Source organism: Eupeodes corollae, chromosome 3 (assembly GCF_945859685.1).
Source record: "Eupeodes corollae chromosome 3, idEupCoro1.1, whole genome shotgun sequence".
Lineage (NCBI taxonomy): Eukaryota > Metazoa > Arthropoda > Insecta > Diptera > Syrphidae > Eupeodes > Eupeodes corollae.
Window position 1 is genome coordinate 42,801,083 of NC_079149.1, and position 13,826 is coordinate 42,814,908.

A 13,826-nucleotide genomic window follows, 5' to 3' on the forward strand; every position below is an offset into this window, starting at 1 on the left:
CACCACTCACTCTTAGTCTCTCTTAATTTTTTTTTTTTTTTTCAAAAATACGATGAAATCGCTCTCTTTTTGAAAAAATATACATATTTAAAAAAAAATAACAGAAAATATACAAAATAAATACATTTTGATAAATGACAAACATGATTCATATCAATGTGTTTGAAAAGTTGACTTTGAAATACGATTGTGAATAGTTGACTGCCCTCGAATTGATTTTTGTTTTATTAGGTTAAAGTCAAGGTTAAGGTGAATTGAACTGTTTTTTTTTTTGTTTTATTTTTCTTGTTATATGAATTAATATTATTTATTTTATGTTTTTTTGTTTAATTTCTAATGCAATTAGATGAAATTAAATTTTAGCCACAAAACTTTAAAATCAAAACATTTAGCTACCGTTTTGTATTTAAGTTCGAGTTTACTGCCGGTGGCGAGGTATATTTTAAAGAAACTTGCAATTTAGTCACAATTTCAAGGTAGTTAAATTTCTAAGGTTAATACTTCAGGGTGAACCATTATTTTTCTTCTTTTTTTTCAACTATAAAGTCATTAAAAAATATATTGTTGTTCTTTTGAAAAAAATGTTTTAATGTTTTTTGATTGTGAGTTTTTTTGATGATTCTGCTTTAAGAGGGAAGATTAATTAAGACGTTAAAACGTGCGATTTTATTTGTTTATTGTTTTTTTTGTTTCAAAAATTAACTCACAGCAAAAAGTTCATTACTCTAGCAATTTGAATATAGACAATTAACAGTTATTTTGGAGTTGATTTTGACATTGCACGTGGAAGAATATTTATTTCACTAGATTTTTACACTAAATGCTAAGATGGATGGGTAAAAGTAGAAATCCTTGAAACTGTGACTTGAATAGTTTCATAGTTTCAATAGACATTGTGAATTGCCGGCTATTAGGGCAGCTGTCACTTTTAAATCTGCCATTTTTTGTCATTTGACAAGTAAAAATTCTACGAAGTACACAATCCATTTAAATTGTTCACATCTGATAAATTTGTGAATAAATTTTAGACAGAAAAACTAAATCAATAGTGAAATTTGAGATGTTCGGACAAGTAAGTGATGAGACTCGAAACTTCAAGAACAACTGGAAATATTATTGATGTAGCCCGGAGTTTTGACAAAGACACAGGTCCAGTCCATTCGTCGTTCCTCTTTGAAATTAGACATTCAACAAACGACATATTATGTAATACTGTATTTGCACAAGGACTAAGGTCTTAAAGATCAGTTAACGTCAAAATTCTAACTGGTCGATTACCCGGAACCTTGTACTTTTTTGTACGTGTTTTTTTTTCTTATTTTGTTCTACTTTCTTATGATAACTTGCGGCAACACGTGTCACCGATAAATTTTTGGATTTTGAAATAATGTTACAATTTCAAAATATTTTCGATTTCTATAAAATGCCGGATTATAAAAATTTTCGATTTAATTTAACGCCAAAATTTCGTATTTTTCAATTGTTTTAAGAACCATACACGGAATATAAATTATTTTTAGAAGTTACATGCCTTATATCTATTTTAATGCGGAGTGTGTTCAAAATAGTTTTATTTTTTATTTATTTATTTGTGAAAATACTTGACATTGCTTTAAATTGATATCGCGTTTTTTTGGGAACTTACTGCTGATAAAACATAAAATAGAGTGCATTGAGTAGAACTGTAATAGTAAGTAAATTTGGACTTATAACATTTTTTAAAATAATTTATTTTGCTGTATTCGAATAACAATGACATTTAAAATAAAAAAAAAATATTGGAAATTGTGAGTTAGAAATGAGTTTTAAAAAATTCTATTAATTCACAATAACCAAAATTGCTTCTACAAATTTTAAGGTTACAGAATTATTTTAAAATTTAAGAATTTCCTTATTTAAAGTTGAAGAATAATTTAAAAAAAGTCTGAAAATTCCCAAATACTACAAAATTTGTTAAGGCACAAATTATATAAGTAACCATTGAGTCCCTAGTTCACAATCTAATTCAGATAGCTTTAAGAAATGAAGTTAATTCAACAGTAGGCATATTAACTGCAAATAATTCACACCCCCTATAAAATCTTCTTTGCCGTAATATGTGAACGTCTAGCCCATCCTCAACAACCTGATAGGTCCTTATCAGTGTGGTTTTAAACCAGGAAAGTCCACCACAATCGATCACATTACGGCAGATCCTGGAAAAAACCCAAGAACACCAAATCGACACCCACTATCTTTTTATCGATTTCAAGGCCTCATATGACAGCATATACAGGGACGAGCTGTATAGAGCCATGCCTAGTTTTGGCATCAATGCCAAACTTGTCCGTTTGTTCAGGATGACCATGGAGAATTCACGCTGCTCCACAAAGGTTGGAAACAACTTAACAGAAGCTTTCGATGTCAAAAAAGGTTTTAGACAAGGTGATGCGCTTTCATGTGATTTTTTTAACATCGTGCTTGAAAGAATAGTGCAGAACTCAAACGTCAACACTAGAGGCACTATCTTTCAAAAGTCTGTCCAATTACTAGCATATGCTGATGACATTGACATAATCGGAAGAACTCAGCGTGATGTCAATGGGGCTTTTGTGAGTATTGAGGAAGAGGCGTCAAAAAAGGACATACAACACCGACATCTTGGTCAAAACGTCACCATCGACAGACGCAACTTTGAGGTAGTCAAGGACTTCGTCTACCTAGGCTCCGCTGTAAACGCAGAAAACAACACCAGTGCTAAGATCAAACGCAGAATAACTCTGGTTAACCGCTGTTTCTTTCGACTAGGAAAGCAATTGAGTGGTAAAGTCCTCTCTCGAGGGAACAAAAGGTTGCTATATAAGACCCTTCTCATACCCGTCCTGCTCTACGGTGCAGAAGCACGGACTATGACAAAAGCACCTTGGGTTGGTTCGAGAGAAAAGTTCTTCGTGTGATCTACAGTCCCGTATGCATCGAAGGGGAGTGGAGGAGAAGATGGAACGACGAGCTGTACGTGCTGTACAGCGACGTAGACTTAGCCAGAAGGTTAATAGTCCAACGACTAAGATGGCTGAGGGTCACGTAGAGCACATGAAAACCAATGCTCCGGCCCGGAAAGTCTTCAAATCCACACTAACAGGACAGCGCAGTAGAGAAAGACTTCGGATCAGGTGCCGCGCACAAGTGGAAAGTGACCTCACCCAACTTAGAGCGCGAAACTAGAGACATCTAGCTATGGACCGAGCTAGATGGAGAAGTTTGTTGGGTAAGGCCCTAGTTCACACAGGACTGTAGCGCCTTCTTAAGTAAGTAGGTAAGTAATTCACAACACATTATTTCATATTTTAGTAAAAAATTCTAAAAAAATTACTAAAAATACAACAAACATATCACTTTAATTATAAAACCCATTTGATCAAATGTAAATACATATATATTTTTTATACGATCTAATATAATAAACACCACTTACAGATATCAAATTAATCCTACCAATTTACGTCATTAAAGTTATCTTAAAAAATCTAATTTATTTTAAGGGACTTTAAGTCCTTTTTTACTGTTGACAAAAATAATTAAAAAAAAAATATTGATTCCAAATCTTTCTCAGAAGAAATTAACAATAAATTAGTATGAATGACTAATAAAATTCTATCTGACCATAATCAAACATACACCTACCTTCTCTTTGTCCTATTTTAAATAATTAATAAGTAGGTTGTAATTTTTTTGGGAATTTGCTTTAAATGATTATTTGGAAAATCCCTTAATCATCGATTGAACACCGAAATTAATCATCACGAAAATGTTGTCCTCTTTCCCTGCTATCAATTTAATTGCACTTTATTTTATAAATTTTTTGTTGTTTTTTTTTTTGTTTTTTATAATAAATTATAGGAAAACAATAAATTGCATGTCAAATATACGTTATGTACCTTAAACTAAAATATGTAAATAACCCTAACCTAACATTCCATGTAAGTATTCAAAAGTTAGCTTTTAATCAAGATTTTTATATAACGTCCATGATGAAAGTAGTATTACACAACTAATCCAATCTAATAGCTAGAGATATAGAATCAGTATCTAACTCATAGTCAGTCGATAAAATTCAAATAAAAAACAATCAATTCAAAAACTGTTTACATGAGAATTTCAATTGAACTACATATAAAAGGAGTGAGTATTAGGTACATGCATACATTCATATACCAAAACCAATAATAAAGCGAATAGAAGATAAGCTCTTTATAGTCTAAAATTAATTTTTCAAACAACTGCTGTTAGAATCAAAAAATAAAAAAAAATCTATCTAACTATGGATACATATGTATCTATACTATACTCTAGTAAAATACCAGATACATTTAATTGATTGAAAATATATATATAAAGGTATAGGTAAATGTATTCTAGGTATGAATTTTCTTTTTTTTTTTTGTTTTTCTACTTCATTTTGCAAACAATTGAATTTAGTTTGAAAATCCTCAAAGAACAACAGAGCGGAGAAAAACTGTAGCAATATTCTATATGTAAGTTTGTAGATAGGTACATTGTACATAGGTATTTGCTTGTAGTACAAACAAAAGCAACGCACAGAGGGAAAACACAGAACTTAGCACGGAACTTTTTTTCAGTTTTTATTATTATTTTTTTTTTTTTACTCTTCCATACAACCCGTCCCAGACATTTTGGCGTCGCCGTTGCCGTTGTCGACGTCGTCGTAGTCGTAGTCGTCGTCGTTGTTGGCTGTGCCGTAGATGTAGCCGTAGCCGTAGTCGTATAGCTCGTCGTTTGGTCGTAACTATAGTTGCTTTGATATTTATACAGGGAGATACCTAGATAATAGATAGAGGTAGATAGATAGATAGGTATAAGTACTTATTTCTCGTATAAAATACAAAATCCAAAGTTGAGTCTCTCAACTTTAGTCAATGTAAATAACATGGGCGGGAGCAACAGCAGCAGCAGCAATAATGGCGACGGACGACTGCGACTACGACTACGACTTGTTGTTGCCACCAACTAACTAACTAACGCTGTGTCGCGTCGTGGTTCTTTCTGTAGTACTTACACGCGAGAAGTATCTATTTCTATATATTTTCTTAGTACATGTTATAGAACCAATGTAAGTAGGTACCGAACCGACTAATATTATCTCGAGAATACAAAATAGAGCAGAAATCGATAAATGACATTCAGAAGATAGGCAGCCACAAATATAGGGACTTAGGGATTTAAAATAAAATCCTTGAGAAATTTTTTTAAAGCAATTCAAAAAAGACAATTTAAAATGTCACCCAATTTTTAGTGAGATTGGAACATGACTTATGTCAAGTTAAATAGGTGACGAAATTATTATTTTCTTACATACCTACATACTCGTAGATACATAGATACATATTTTAATATACTTTCATCACTTTGTTTTAGTCGCTCAAGCAGAAAACACACGATAATCACGTACCAACGACACGCGAAAAAAGATACTTAACGACAACGACGATGACGAACGTACCGGACGGGGTGTCAGTAGGTATGTGGTGTTATGCTGTTGTTGTAGAGCAGATAGATAAATATGCATAGGTAGGTAATTATAGATACAGTTAAGAAGAATACGCCTGGTTCTATATAAAATACACTATGTCACTGTCGCTTGTCAGAGTCGAGGAAAAAATCATAATTAAAAAAAATTAAATTAAATACAAAACAAACAAAATTCCAATAGTATAAACATTCATATAATACAGCTTAGATACTTGGACTTGGACTATTATAATAAAAATTCAAAACGAGAGCAGAATAGATTAAAATTATAATAATTATAAAAATGTATAAACACCACAAAAATATAGACCGTATGCTAAATTGTAATTTTGTTTGAAAAATAAAACCAACTTAAAGATTGAATTACATTTTTAGCAAAGTTAAAAAGTTACTTATGCTGTCAGTTTTAAGGTATGTTGTTCAGGTAGCGGTAATAGGTATCTTATAGATAGATAGATAGTTAAGATAGAGGGTAGGTATGTAGGAGGAAAGTGTGTATAGTAGGTAGGTATATGTTTTGTTTTCGTAAAATATATGGGGTGATGTGGTTTAGTTTGGAAAATAAAAAAAAAGGGTGAAGCCAGGGGTAAAAAGTGCAACTATGCGGATTTATGGGTGGAGAAAATTACACATTTTTACTTTGGTTGAGTATATTAAGTTTGTTCACATACCTTGGTATCAAATGTTATTAATCTTGTTTTTTACATATTTTGTTGCAATTTCACGCACATTTTTGTGTGTTTTTATTTAACTTGACAACAAAAGCAGATCAATAAGTTTACTAATTATATTTAAGTCCCTTATTATGTCTGTAGTATATGATTTATCCCACATAAAAGCTTCGGTTCAAATGAATCACAGAGCATAAAGAATACCAATGTATTTAAGACTTTTGCAGTTTTAACTATGAGTAATTTTGAGACTCTTGATGCATGAGTTTTTTTTTTAATTTTATGGAACATGTTACCCCAGCTTTATAAATAGTGATGATTAAAATTAAATAAGAAAGACTTCGGTGCCTTGAATTCTGACAAACTTTTCATTGCAGATTTTTTAAATGATATTTTTTTTTTAAATAAGTCTAATTGTCGTCTAAATTAAAAAAATTGGACATTCAGCAGTTTTTTGTAGAGACATTCAAGTTTTTGAACATTTGTTTTTTGATTGTTTGGTAGCACTTTTATCTAATTTTTTGCCATTTGGAGTATAGAAGTTTTTGGAAATTTTTGAGAAATATATGTTTTTGTAAAAAAAAAACATTGAACAGAATTTTTCAAAATTCAATATTACCTAATTTTAACACAAATAATTTACTTTTGTTGAACAAAATTAGTTTAAAGTCATTATTTTCACTTCTTTCCAAGACATTTAGTTGAAAATCAATTTTTATAAGTTTTAAATAGTCAATACTTAATTTAAGAAGAACTATAACTTCGATGTTTTACTTCCCATAGGAAGTTTTTGTAATAGGTCCGATTTGTCAAAATGAATATTTTGACATTTCTCGAAGTTTCAAGGTCCCTAGAGTCGAAATAAAAGATTTTTAGAAAGAATTCTGTGCGTGCGTGTGTACGTACGTTTGCGACATTTTTTTCGACGTCCATAGCTCAAAAACTAGAGATATCGACTTCAAATAAATTTTGTTATGCAGATAACAAGGCAGAAAGATGCAGAAAGGGCTCTCAGGAATATTGCGTAGGTGGTTTTTTTACCATAGCAGTTTAAAAAAAAGCTGAACATTTTGGTTAAAACTAAATATCTCATGAACCGAAAACCGAAAGTATATTTTTGAAAAAAATCCATTTAACGGTTTTTATAATAAATCAAAAAAACTGAAAAAAAAATTAACAACTCGAAAATTTTACAAATACAAAATGATTTTATCTCCAAAACAATTTTTTGCAACGAAAAATAACGATTTTAACATCTGGTGATATTTTGACAAAAATCGAATTGGCAGTTTTTTTTATAAAAATAAAAAGTTGGTAAAAATTGGTTTTATACTTAAATATCTTTTCAAAAATTTGAGATTATGGTTTTCAACTAATTTAAACTTAAAGGAAATATTCTTTTCGACATTTGACAATATTTTGAGAAAAATCGAGTTGACAGATTTTCTACAAAAAATAAAAACCTAAACAATAAAATTAATAAAAGTTGTTAAAAATTGATTTTTTACTCAAATATCTTTTCAAAACCTCGAGATATTGGCTTTAAACTTCTTTTTTCTTTTAAAAAATATTGTTGTCAATATTCAGTAAAATTTTGAGAAAAATCGAGTTGACAGTTTTTTTACAAAAAATAAAAACCAAAACAAAAAAATTAATAAAAGTTATTAGAAATTGATTTTTGACTCAAATATCTTCTCAAAACCTTGAGATATTGGCTTTAAACTTCTTTTATATTTTAAAAAATATTATTGTCAATATTCAGTAAAATTTTGAGAAAAATCAAGTTGACAGTTTTTTTACAAAAAATAAAAACCAAAACAAAAAAATTAATAAAAGTTATTAAAAATTGATTTTTGACTCAAATATCTTTTCAAAACCTTGAGATATTGGCTTTAAACTACTTTTATCTTTTAGAAGATATTGTTGTCAACATTCACTAAAATTTAGAGAAAAATCGAATTTACAGTTTTTCTTCAAGCTACAAAAAATAGTACGCAAATTTGGTAAAAATTGATTTTCGGTTCTTGCTATCTCCCAAATTTATTTTATTCATCCAGTTTGTAAAAATTTAAGAAAATCTACTAAAATTGGTAAAAATTTGTTTTCGACTAAAAATGTATTTAACAAAACTTGATTTTCAACCTAAACTTTTCTTTGTATGAAAAATGTTGTTAATAATTTGAAATTTTTTAAGAATTGTTCAACTGACAACTTTTTAACCCAACATGAAAACCTACAAAGTTTTAAGCAAGACAAATCGACAGACGGGATGGGAAGTTATCAGTGTGGGTCGCATCCCTGCCCCTTTTTCAAATACAGATGAAAAACGTCATTCCTCGTGATTATAAATTATACTGAAGCTTTCGTTTGATCTGAAATCTGGAATAGCTGGAACGCACAAACCATGAATTTAGATTATTGAGATATGAAAACGTACAGAAATATTACGAAGTTAACAACAAAAATTAGAGAAATATAAAATGTTTGTTTTTAATGATTGTTTTTTTAAAAAGATTTGTTTTCAACAATTCTTTTATTTTTAATGATTGAACTACACTATCTTTTTATATTTACGAACTACAAATTTAAAGAAAATTGTTAAAATGCACCTAATATCAAAAACAAGTTCTTTTTCATTGATATAAATGTTCATTAGAAGTTGTACCATAGAAAAAAATAATAAAAAAACAGAAGCAACAAAAATTAAATGTAACCAACAATCGATTTAAGTCATAATTTTAGTAATTAGCCTTTCCCACAAACCTATTATTAGTTAGGTATATGAGGATACCTAAATGTAACTTTTGTATATATTTGTATGACCATCATAAACTAATGTGAACAAATTTGAAATTAGAACAAAAAATGTTACCCTTATTGTGTGGCATGAACTGCAGATAGGTACTCGTAAATTATAGCTTTGGGAACAATTGCCATAAAAATAAATGTATCCCTATTTTATGGTTCATTGCAGGTAACTTTTTCACAACTATCTTTTTCACAGAGATATTCAAAAAAATAAATAATAGGGAGAGGGGAAAAATCTAAGTTTTCATTAAGATAAAAGTGATGTTTGAAATAGCAGTTTGTTTTTTAATATTTTCTTTTGATTTAAAATTGAAATTAGAACATTATGAAGTATTTAAACATTTTTTTATTTTTTATAAAAAAATAAATTTTTTGTTCCTACACCGCAAAATCTTTTTATTAATTTCTATTTTGTTATTGTGAATATTAAATGTTTTCTAGATCCAGATCTATCATATTTCTATTTTTGCATGAATGTACAATTATTCACGGTAGCAAATAATAAAAATTTGTTTGTTGTTTTTTAATAAAATTTTAAAAACAATCAAAAAGCAATAAGTTTTTTATTTTCGTCCTATAAATTATTTATTAATTATTTTTTTTTTTTAATTTATATTTTTAATAACAAGCACAAATTATTTTTTAGCTAGAAATGTACATTTTAAAAATTTCACTAAGAATTTTTATCTGTAAATAATAAAATTTCAAAAGAACGTTGCCTCAGTACAAATATTTCGCTTCAGATTAAATGCAAAGAGAATTTTAGACAAAATATTAAAAATGTATTCCAAATTTTCAAATAATTATATTCAACTATAAATAAATAGATTTTTCGAGTTAAAAAAAGAAACTTTTGAAAATATTTTATTTTAGACACCTTTTAATCAAAATTGTTTATAACTGAGTGCTTACACTTTCTTAGAAATTTACACAAATTTTGTTTACATTTTTTACGAAATTAAATTTTTAAAATTCTTATTAGAACAACAATCACTTAATAAAGATGTCCAGTTTGTGTTCTTTTTGTTTAAACAAATTTCAATGATTTTGTTCCGTGAGTAAAAATCCTGCATCAATTCAAAGACTGATTTCACAATTAATACAAAATTATCAATTATGTTATACAGAACTTCAAATTTCTTTTAAATGTTTTATTTTTTCCTTAAAAGTTTAACGCCCTTATTCCGTTTAGCTTTGAACTTCTTCCCGACTTTTGCGATTACGCAATTTATCGCAAAACTTGTGATATTTTGTGGTTTTTAAAGTTTGATATTTTTTTGTTTGGATATCTCGAATTTTGTATCGAGGGAAAGCGGCGAGACTTTTGAAATTAAATAACGATAAGTGTTGATTAATGTTTAAATTCCTCATAATTTTGATTCGGAAGAAGGAAGTATGATTAAGAACTAAGGAATCCAGACTAAGTTTTAAGTGACACTTCATCATTTTTCTTTGAATGAAGTCAACTCACGTACTATTTCCCGTAACTTTCTTTTAAAACATGAAAATTTGCAATTAATATTTATTGAGCTCGTCAAATTGGTTAGAACTGTTATTTTCTATGATTTTTAACAAATTTGCACAAACAAATTGAATTCATTGAAAGTGACAGCTTGAGAAAAAATAGAAGTTTTCACAAACAAATGTCACTTTTGTTAATTGATAAAAAATGCATACTTCTTCTTTTTTATTTTCGAAGCTGGGTCAAAGCGAAATAAATAAAAACTAACAAATTTGTTTATATGTCATATACCTACATATATTTGAAACAAAAGTCTTAATTGACAATTTCGAGATTTTGACATTTTATTTGACACTTGTCAAAACAACTGTCATTTTAATTCAGTAATTTCTTTACACTTACTTCCTAAGACCATGAATGTCTATTTTAAACCATGAATCCTCACTCTTGGTAAAAGAAGAACATTTATAGGAGCATGAAAATGATATTTGTCAAAAATTCCAACTTTTTCTAAGAATTACCAAACGGACCTAATCATTCACAAACAAACAGAACCAACGAACAACCATATTAAAATAAAAATCCTTAAAACTTGTTGATACACTCGCGATTGAAGGAAATGATACCTAACCACAACAAAACATCCCTAAAACTTTATTTCAAGCTTTAATCCAATTTCACGTTAGATTTGTTATTTTTTTTTTTGAATATTGATAGGTACTAACCTGAGTTGCATCTGAGTAAGGTGTTGTGGAATGAATATCCACACGTTGCGATCCAAAAAGGATGCTATTCACAATATATTTATTTCCAGTGGTATCCATTTCGATGGAGCTTTGGCCAAATAAATTTCCTGTTGAATTATTCATGTTGATTAGGTTATTATTAACGGTATTATTGTTGTTATTAAAAGTGTTGTTTAGTCCGAGTCTGTTGGCGGAGGTGGTGGTAGCGGCGACGGCGGCGGCGTTAACGGTGGATGAAGAAGAAGAAGAGGACAAGGACGAGGAGGTGTTTGAGGTGGTGATAATATTTGAATTGGAGGTTGTGATTTCAATAATATGACCGGCGCTTGACGGTGATAGCGGTGTTACATTTAATTCTTGTGTATGCTGTGGCACCATTTTGATCAACAAAATGTGTTGAAAACAAATTTCTCCTTCTTTCTTTCTTTTTTCTTCTTTTTATTTTTGTTTGCGAACTTTTATTTAATAATGCACTTTTATTTTTTTTTTGTTATAATGTATAATCAAACGATATATGTAAATATAGGAACATTAAATAAACATTAATTTCCAAAAATTGAATTGAGAGAAAAAATAATAAGCGTGGTTATTTTCGTAGATATTTAGAAATATATTGGCAGTGAAAATATTTTTTTTATTTTTTTACTGTTTCACTTAACTTTTAAAATTTTACTGTTTTACACATGCAACAGCAATTTCTTTTTTTTTTAAGATATTGGTATTTTTTTTTATTTTTTTATATTTCACTTTCAAACACTTGTTTGATTTTTATGTATATTTTTAATAATTTTTGTTTGTTTTATTTTTATAATCCGGTGGACCGACGTAAAGAAGATGTGGTGGGTGTTTTAGTATAGTAGTTTTGTTTATTTTGTTGTATTTTTATTTCTTTGCAAAATTTTCACGAATTTTTGTGATTGTTTATAAGAATTTTTGTACAAGTTTTGAAATTCAACAAAATTGGAAAAATAATATATGTATAATTCCAAGACAGCACCGCACGTGTTTTGATTTTGACGGAGGCGAGAGAAATAAAAATCCACTTGACGCGAAGCACAAAACTGTTAACGTAATTTTTCTACCTTTTTTTATGGGTTATTGTTGTAAATTTTGTATATTCACAAATTTATTTTAAATAATTTTTTTTGATGCTTACTTTCGGGGGATATGTTAAAAATTATAATTATTTTTGTTTAATCCAATTTGAATGATATAAAATTCACTTTTGTTTTATAATTGTAAGCCGAGTTGCAATTGCAATCAAATTAAGCAAAATTACACAAATGACACTTGGACGACGAACAGGGTTTGCACTCTCCGAGAGAAAAATTAAAAATGTGTGTAAACATTGTCTGCAACATTTTTAATGCATTCAAAATTCATTGGAGATTTTTTTATTTTTTTTTTTGTTGGATTATTGCAACCCGTTATTTTATATATTAATCCGTTTTAGAGATGAAAAATAAATTATTAAAGTGTATTGAAGTTTAATAAAATATGTTTTCTTCTTATATGAAGTTCTTTGAATCGGAAAAAATTCTATCTGTTTTGCAATCAATGCAATGCAACGCGTTATAACAAAAACTTAAAACGTCCGCACGGTTTGTCTTCTAGTTTACGACTGAATCGGGTGCTTCGTTCACAGTGAATGTTGTGCGATGGTAATTTTTGTGGTGGCTGTTTGGCTGGTTTGGTTGAGCTGAGTTGAGTTGAGTATTGAGTTTTTACTTTGTTGTTTTGTATTTCTTTCTTCTTTTTCCTTACTTGCCTCTTGGCTGAACGCTGCTGCTGTCGCTGCTGCTGCTGCTGGCTGGCGTGTAGCTGTAGTGTATATTCATTTATCGTCGTCGTCTGAGTTTTGTTTGTATCGAGATCGACGACAACGGCAACGAAACGACGTACGTATGTGCGATGAATAATATCAGCTGTTGAAGTCGAAGAGAAGCATACGACGACGAACCAGAAGCAGAACCAGAAAATCAGCTAACGAACGAACGAACGAATGAACAAACAACCGAGGAGGATGATTTGACAAAGTGGAATAACGAAAACAACAAGAAAAATCATATGAAAAACGGTAGAGTGCAATTGGAAAGGAGTAATAAAACTTGTCTGAGCTGAGAATATACTGGAAAGATTCATTTTCGATTGTTCATCCGCTCAGCTGTTTTGGGTTGTTTTTTTTCTGTCTCTCTTTGTATTACTGCGTGTGGGTTTTTCCTTTGGGGGTGTGTGTCTAATTGGTGTTTTTTTTTGTAATAGAAATTGTTTTTTTTTTCTTTTGCGTTATGTTGTTTGACAGACGGTCAGCTGTTTTGAATTGGTTTGTTTGTATGGGTGGGAAATGTTTGTTTGTTTTTATTGAGAGTGTTGCTGTGGGATGTTATTTCTTTAGTACTTTCTTTTAGTAGTTATAGATAATAAAAAGTATGTAAAAAATGTAGGTATGCTTTAAGAAATATTTTGAATTGACGAAAACTCAAAAATTTTATATTAATATATAAAATAAGCCAATAAAATCAATTTTTCTAATTTGGATAATAATTTTAAATTTATGACCTTTAATTCATAAGACAAATATTTTTTCTTTCCGACTTAACGCTACGTTTA

General features: G+C 29.3%; 1 protein-coding gene across 3 annotated transcripts in view; it reads right to left on the reverse strand.

Annotated features, from left to right (window-relative positions):
* The window catches only part of LOC129949600 (probable serine/threonine-protein kinase yakA), a 156,466-nt gene extending 142,896 nt beyond the window's left edge, over positions 1–13,570 (reverse strand). Inside the window, exon 1 of one of the 3 annotated variants that reach the window (XM_056061156.1) lies at positions 11,196–13,570. In XM_056061156.1, the coding sequence (XP_055917131.1) occupies positions 11,196–11,594 (399 nt within the window). In that variant the 5' untranslated portion in view covers positions 11,595–13,570. The remainder of the gene's footprint in view (positions 1–11,195) is intronic. The other 2 variants (XM_056061157.1, XM_056061160.1) reach the window with 2 other exon arrangements.
* Between the last annotated feature and the right edge of the window lie 256 nt (positions 13,571–13,826).